The sequence below is a fragment of the Struthio camelus genome, chromosome 7, assembly GCF_040807025.1.
Source record: "Struthio camelus isolate bStrCam1 chromosome 7, bStrCam1.hap1, whole genome shotgun sequence".
In the NCBI taxonomy this organism is placed as follows: Eukaryota; Metazoa; Chordata; class Aves; order Struthioniformes; family Struthionidae; genus Struthio; species Struthio camelus.
The window spans coordinates 44,013,540-44,021,294 of record NC_090948.1 but is presented as its reverse complement, the minus strand read 5'-3'; the positions used below and the strand labels follow the sequence as shown (position 1 = coordinate 44,021,294).

Here is a 7,755-nt window from a genome sequence, read left to right as displayed (position 1 = left end):
ACTTGCCTTCACTCCTTATTTCCAGCCTTCCCTACCTCAGACATGCCACTTCCTATGCCACTGCTACCATGCCCCTGACTGCTGCCTACATCGAGTTCTGCCCTGGCTGGCTCAGATCCCTGCCTGTCCTAACAAGCCGTATTGCTCTGGTCCTGTTTCTTTCCTAACACTGAAGTGCCCATGAAACTACTGCAGTATCTCATGAGTCCTTCTGGCTACGGTTGTTAACAGAAATGTCTTGACAGAAATCTTGATCCTTCTCTTATCCTCTCTTTCTTGCAGACTGACTCAGAGTACCACAAGATTGCTGCGAACATCTGTGGAACAAATACATCTATTTTGTGAGGGCAAACAGCATTACTATTTCAGTGGCCTCATTGAGGTGCTGTATAGATTGGAGAGTAAAAATCTGAGCATAACTTAATTAAATGATTTTACAGATGGTGATGACAGGAGTTAGCCAACTGGAAAATGGGGACTAGCACAGAGGGCTTGGTTGGAGTGAGATGTCCAGGCAGAGAAGGAGGTACATTCTGAGTGTTAATGAGAGATGTCTGAGATGGCAGCGGGTCTTTCAGCATCTGAATGTATCTGCCTACCAGATGTAGATCCAAAATGTCTGACAGGAGAGTCTAGGGCAAGAGGTATCAATGACAAACACCTGGATACCTGAAGCATTTGCAGCTGTCTAAGTTAAGGCAGATAAATCCCTGCTAGGCTGATAGAGTGTCTGTTGAGAACCACCAAAAATTAGCCAGCAAATACCCCAAATCATTAGCTGCTACTTCATTCCCTATCACATGTGTCCGATGGGTACTGATGGACAATTGATCCTTCCAGCCCATGATTCATATCTAGTCACTGGCCCAGCTGGTAATCTACCAAACCATGAGAACTGACTGATTAACAGTAATCTTCAAAGACATGAACAAAGAATAACTACATAGCTCTGACAAACAGGCAGAACTTGATGCTTCATGTCTAATGCTGATAGGATGACTAAATAAAAGAACCAGTGACATGAACCTGGTTAATTAAAAAATAACTATCAAACAGAGACTAACAATAAGTAAGTAAAAAGTGGCAAGTGCTTAACAGTTTACTGACAAATGGTATTAGAGAAAGAAAACCTACCGAGATGAAGAACTCATAACTTCTGGAATGCAGTTAATAAACAGACTGCTGGCAAAACAGGAGGTTATTAACTAGGAATTTAATTATTATCAAGCACTAACAGATGGCAATTAGTGACTCTTAGTTAAACAAGAATGAAAATGATCTGATGCCAATGCTGATTACAGAACGGTGACCTTCTACTGGAACAGGGCAGGCAGAACACAGAGGATGTATTTTCCATCCTCAGAGTTTTGGGTTTGCAGCCAGGTCTGTGCGCTCCCATCAGAACACCTCAGAATGGTCAGTAGTAATGCTCTTTGGGCCCCATTTGGCTTTATGTTTGTCTTGACCCTTTCTTAGCACTTCCCCACATGCAGCTGCAGCACACCCTGGAAGTGCATATTTACATAGCAAGCAAACTCTTGGGGCATGAGGTGCATCCTGGGATTGGGAAGCTGGTTGTCGTAGTAATGATGGGGAAGGGGATGACCATCAGGATGCAAAGAAAAGGGCCAGAAGCCATAGAGTGTAATATGTTGGCATAACTCCAGGGCAGCATTCACTAGCATGAAACCTGAGGAGAGGCGAGTGGGATGGAAACCATGTTCGTGCCAGTACCTTGTCAGAGCACTTAGATACTGAGGGTGGAAGAAGAAGATAGGTGAGCGGGAGCCAGAGTCCTGCAAGGCATAGAGTGCTCGGTAAGAAGCTTCATTCTGGCCAGGATAGGAGAAAGCTGGAATGAGAAACCAAGTCTCTCCATAAATAGCTGCTGCCTTCACAAATGGCAGGCGCCGACCATTCAGACCATGAAACCTGTGGAGCAAGAAACATGGGACCATCACCCTTTGCCAGCTGCATCTCCTTCCTTCCTGTTCTTCTCAAGCCAGTCTGCTCTGGAACAGCCCATCGTCAGTTCTAGTCTTCACCTCTGTTTTCCCCTTCTCTGCGCCTCAGTATTGATCTGAGTTTGAGCTCCTCACATAGAGCTCCCACAGACCAGAGAAGGTGCCCGAAAATACCCAGGAGTTTTGGTAGTCTGTTAAAAGGCTGGGAAGATGTTTTCAAAATTAAAGCCTTAGTGGCACAACAGCTCTCAGTTCATTGGGACTAATGTCCTATAATGGTGAAGCAGAGGACCAGGAGAATGCCTGAGAGAGAATTCATGCCATCTGGCTTTAAGGATCTACTACACAGACATCTACATCTGAGCTAATTGTCTAAATGTCGTCTGTAATCAGTGAGTAGAAACATGCACCGCTGGAGCACAATCCATCTGCCTTGTTTTAGATGTCTGCTTTAGGACAAGGAGTACCTATTTTCTCCACTGAACTTAAAGAGCATTTATGCAGCTAGGACCAAGGTGAGAAAAACAGTTCCCATCAGTGCTCATCCTGGCAGTGCAGAATATTGCTGAACTCTCTGCCTGTCTTGATGTCAGCCATGTGAACATCGATTCTGTAGAAGGAGCGGAAATGGTATTAATCTCTAGTGGTGAGATCAAACAATCAGCAGTAATCATATCTTGAACAAACTCTGCCCCAAACAGCTCCAAGACTTGCATTATTCCCCTCTACATATCTGCACAGAGGGGAGGATCTCATGGCAGTAGATGTCAGTAACTTTTTGAACAGGCTTTGTACAGTGGCAAAGGCCTATGTGTTTTCTGGGGACTCAGAGCACAGGCAAAAGACAATGTCTTTTCAGAAACACAGTATGAGCAGTTCAGAGAGGAGAAAGTTAGGACACCCCTCCTCCATTTTTGTTTCCGCCTCTATTACCGTTTCTGAAGGATACTGGGATTCACAGTGACTATGCTTGACTTTCTGCCCACGTCCTCAGGAAAGTCCATGGAAGGCAAGTTAAACCTGATGGGGGATCATGAGCAGAGGAAGTCTATGAAGAGAGATAATAATGCTGCATAACATCCCTAGAGGTTACCTGTCCCCAAGTGATGCTACCCAGTCCAGGTATGCCCCACCATTCCCCCTGTTTCTCACCCTCAGTCCCTTTCAGAACCTTTCCCATGTCTCTGCTTTCTCTGCCTTCACCCTATTCCCACAAAAGCCCCCTCTTCCTCCTGCTGCCCCACCCCTTCCTGGGCAGACTGGCAGCAATTACCTGATTACAAACTGGTGCTCATCAATTTCAGAGCCACAGCTACTGTTACGGAGGATTCCTCCATTTCCCACCACAGCACAGGTTTTGTAGAAAGGCTCCTGAAAGGGAGATTCCTATAAAGAACAGCATGTAAAAACTGACTCACTCTTAGAGACTTGCAATAAAGACCCACCACAGGTCCTGCACCTGGTCAAATTCCAGCGTGTACAAAAGAAAAGCAGAGAGAGAGACTGCATTCCCTGTAGCAGAGCACTCCTACCTCCGGCAGGATCTCCAGCAAGCCACTGCTGACTTTCAAGCTCTTTGAGCGGTACCCATCATAGACAATATTGGACCCCAACGGTGTGTTGACTTGCGTCAAAGCTAGCCATGCTGAGGCATTGCAGCAGTGCCCCAGCTCTGCCCTGCAAGGGGAAGAGAGTAGAAGACAGTGAGCAGAAGTCTGGAGATGGGATGAAAGAGACTAATAGAATTAGGGATAAAGAATGAAGTGATAGATAAGAATGAGGAGAGAGGGCTAGACAAGGTAACAAAAGGAAACAAAAGTTAAAAAAAAGGGATTAGATGGGCAAGACATCACAGTGGAAAGGTGAGGAAAGTTTGGGGAAGCACAGGGAATACAAAGAAAGCACTGTGTCAAGTTAGAACAACCCTCAACATGTACCTCTCAATCCATACATCTCTACACGTCCTTCATTTTCTTCTTACTCAATGCACACACCTTTCCAGCCGCTTTCTGTTTGTTCTCCACTCTTCAGCCTGGCCACTACTCCAAAGCCCTTCCTGCTTGCTTCAGCCTCAATTTCATTTCCTCCACTCACGCACATTTTAACCCCTCCCCAATAAGCTCACAAATCTGCAAGATTAAAAGGCAGCATAAGGGATGCAGCAGGGCAGCAGGAGCAGGTGCTGTGCCAGGATGGTGGGTGTGGAGGTACCTGCATGGCCCATCCTTACCAAATCAAATGGAGAACAACCCATGTTTAGATAAGAGTGTGACTATAAATGGTGTGTGTGCATATGCGCATGTGTGTGCGTGTATCAGTCCAATACACAAAACCCAGAAGGTGTTTGCCCAAAACGGATCCTGTTAAAGAAGAAGATGACCGTTGGCTGGATGAAACAGTAACTCAGAGAGCTTCAAAGAGACTCTTGAAACAAAGAAGTCAGCCTGAAAAGAAGTATAAAAGGAGCATGACATTTTTTAGCAAGGGAAGAGAAGCCATGGAATAGAAAGAGCAGCAGTCAAAACCAGGTCTGACGTTGCCAGAATTTGCCACTCTGGCATCACGACCTCTGCCTATGCCAGAGAGAGCAGCCTTCCTGCTATATGCTGTACAGATTCTGCATCCAGCTAGTGTCCTGTCATTGGGGAGCGCAACAAGTAGGGACCCACACCTGGCGTGTGCTTATGTGAACAAATAGGGTGCTTTTTCATCAGCTTGTGGTTCAGCGGGTTATAGGGAGCAACATGGGTTCCCATAAATCTAGAACACTTACAGTCCTGTGAGGGGAATGTGTGCATGTAACTGTGTGTGTGTGTGGCTGCGTGCAATTAACAATTCTTTGGATTAGTTAGAGAAGAGTGTTTAGAAATTTGTAGGTGTATATTAACATTTTGCAAGCATCTAGTGTTGTGGTTTATCTGTCTTGTTACTGCTATTGATCCTGAATGTACACTTTACCAATTGCAGTTTAATCCATGCCATTGATAAATTAATAAACTGCTTCAATCCTGATTTGATTTAAACTAGGTGAACTGAGTAGTTTTTCCCTATGGCTGGTGGGCACTACCTGTATTGGGCCAATGCACTAGCATTGAAATTCCAGCGGCAGCTCTGCATTAACTTCAGGTGGCTCAGGCTCCAGACCTCATCCACCCTAGGGAAGAAAGAACTCATGAGCAACTAGAACCCTTTCATGAAAACCCACTGCTAATAAGCTACTCTCTATTGCATCCCCTTCCCATCCCCTGGACCTTCATTCAGGCTCACAGTGGGTCTAGTTTAGCCTGTTGCCTCTGCCACTGCCCAACACACTTGTGGCCATGACCCTCACCTCTTCAGGAAAGATTCTGTTAGGCTGCTCGACAGTACTTGACATGCTTCTGGTTCTGGGACCCTGATGTCAGGTCTGTGACAGAAAACAAGGAGTTAAACTCAACCAGAATACTGTGTCCCCCTGCAGCTCTCCTCTACCACTCTACTCCAACGATCCTGTCCCTTCAGTCTCTCTTCTTAGCCATCCTGTGGCTGCTCACAACCTGAGAAACCCACCCAAAACTAGCACCATTACATCCTTTCCTTACACCATCTCCAGCCGTTCCATATCAATTTCTCCCCTAGAGACCTCCTGGAGCTGTGCTCAGTAGTCCCACTTCCTTCCAAAGACTGAAGGGACACAGTTCCTCCACGCTGTCCCTCACTTGCCTGCCATCACTCCACACCAGGAAGAACATGGAGACAACTGAGACTGCAGCCATAGTCAGCAACCCAGTCCATAGCTTGCGCACCTTCAGCAGCCCTGGATTCACATACTCCTCTGTGCTGATGTTGTTTGGCATTTTGGAGAACCCTTGAGAGAGCAGAGTGAATGAGAAAAGTCCACACCTGAGCTGATCAGTGTAATCACCCAAACTGTGGCATTTCTGGCACTGCTGTGCTGCTTCCATGCCTGTCCTCATTGAAAGTTTGATTAGTTTTCTGCAAAGCAATATCAAATACAACAGACAGTAGGAAACTTGTTTTCCCTGGGCTAGCTGAAATATAGCTTGGGGTTATCAATGGATCCCACCAGACCCTTTTGGAAGGCATCATGGGCCAATAGTAATCTGTAGTAATCCCTCTCCTCTAAAGCTGGCAGCTGTTCCAGAGCAATGGCCCCATTGATATCCTTGCACAACCTTGGTTCCACTCCCCTGACACCTTCTCCATCTCATCTTTCTAGCAGTGATCCAAAAAAGCCTCCACACAAGTGCCACAGCATTTGTGCAGGAAAGAAAAGGCAGGCAGGTTTTTTTCTCTTAATCAGTCCCAGCGATTCTTAGCTCATCAGTGCAAAACTGCAGCATCTTCTGCTCACCTGGACAATGAATCTTTGTCCTGGGGCACGCTAGTTTTTATCTCCTTCCAGGCAGCCACCCCCATCACATTAATTCTACACTGAAGTAGACTAGCTGGTATTTTGGGATGGGCATGTTTCTTCAGGGGCGCTCCTTTATTTCCAGGTAGTGGAAAGGTCAAGGAATTTTGCAGATTTGGCAAAGCACACTGCTGCTTTGCCCATAATATTCTCCACCTTCCTGGCTTTGGTTGAGGATTAACTATTATTGGTCTTTCTGATTGGTGGCATGATCTCAAGGTATGGCAGAGACGGGCAGGTGGAAAGCAGTGTTTTTAATCACATCTGTCATTTTGCCTTAAAGTTTTGCCTTTAAGTTTCCCTTTTTTTTGTATCTGTTTACAAGATCCTGCCTTAGACTAATCCAAATCTTTCCAATGGAAATCTTGAAGGTTTGGGCAAAGATGGACGTTTTTAGATATAATAGGGCGGTGGTGTGATCAGCAGCAGCACGTTCACAAGGAAAACAAAAGACTTTTTACTGATGACACTTAATTATGACTTTTATAACCAAAGCTTGAACCTGAATAATCTAGACCCCAGGCAAAAGGAGGTGATCAGAACGGGCTTTTCCACTGCGTGTCAATCAACACATGTACTTTCTCCTACCTGTATTTTTTCAAGTTAGTTTTGTTTTTCTTACAAAATAATGGTGGCTAAAGGTAGCTCTTTCCCAAGAGGAATAACCTTCTCTTAAAGGGCATTGATTTTGGGTGAATGTTTTTGCAGCTCTCTGAGATGATAGTCCCTGAAACCATATCAAGCGGTGCTCTAAGGTTTAATGCTTACTCTACAATAAGTTTAGAAAATGAGAATCAGTAGTTCTGTTTCCCTCTCAAAAACCACAATAAAGGTAAAATAACTATTTTGATAAAATAAAGAAAAAGAAATCGAAGCCCAAGAAAGTTAAAACTCACATACCTGTTAGACCAAAAAGGCTATGGGATACCTCTGTTTGATCTTGAAGCTGGCTTCTAATACGCTCAAACCTGAGTACAGCTTTTGCCCAGCTCAGGCACACAAGCAATCTGGAACTGCCCTCTCGAGGGGAGGGGATGATATCCTTCTGTCGGAATGACTCATGTGTTTCTTCAGAACCAAAGCAAAGCGCATGAACTGTGTAAAGCCCTTGTGACTGTCCGTGCTCATTGCAATTATGTCCACTTCACTGGTGTTTCTTGCTCTTGTTTCCGTGTGTTTTGCATCCTGTGTTAAGTTTTGACAAATTCTTTACTTCTGTGTGGTAGGTTTATTTGAATAATGTGTCTGTGGAAGCCATGCAAGCACTCTTCCATAAAAGAAGCCAACATAAGGCATTACTTCCAGTCTACTCCCATGCTGTTCTTGGTCACAACAGTTAGTGCATGGCTGAAGGGTCCCACTGAAACCCTGAGGTGT

The 7,755-nt window shown here is 45.2% G+C and overlaps 1 protein-coding gene across 1 annotated transcript; it reads right to left on the bottom strand.

The window, feature by feature from the left end:
* Positions 1–1,196: 1,196 nt before the first annotated feature.
* On the bottom strand, positions 1,197–7,366 carry LOC138067900 (alpha-2,8-sialyltransferase 8E-like). The gene is made up of 8 exons (XM_068951234.1): positions 7,279–7,366; positions 5,667–5,811; positions 5,296–5,370; positions 5,032–5,118; positions 3,497–3,641; positions 3,238–3,350; positions 2,898–2,984; positions 1,197–1,932 (listed from the first exon to the last, which is right to left on the bottom strand). The coding sequence occupies exons 2-8, from the start codon at positions 5,798–5,800 to the stop codon at positions 1,473–1,475; spliced, it is 1,101 nt and encodes a 366-aa protein (XP_068807335.1). The 5' UTR covers positions 5,801–5,811; positions 7,279–7,366; the 3' UTR covers positions 1,197–1,472.
* Positions 7,367–7,755: the final 389 nt, after the last annotated feature.

What these genes read in the sequence shown, in the direction of transcription:
- LOC138067900 (XM_068951234.1), bottom strand. Translation starts at nt 5,800, where the DNA reads ATGCCAAACAACATCAGCACAGAGGAGTATGTGAATCCAGGGCTGCTG. An exon ending in ACAGAATCTTTCCTGAAGAG is followed by an intron (nt 5,119 to 5,295) that starts GTGAGGGTCATG and finishes TTTCTTCCCTAG; the next exon opens with GGTGGATGAGGTCTGGAGCC. An exon ending in GAGCACCAGTTTGTAATCAG is followed by an intron (nt 2,985 to 3,237) that starts GTAATTGCTGCC and finishes ATCCCCCATCAG; the next exon opens with GTTTAACTTGCCTTCCATGG.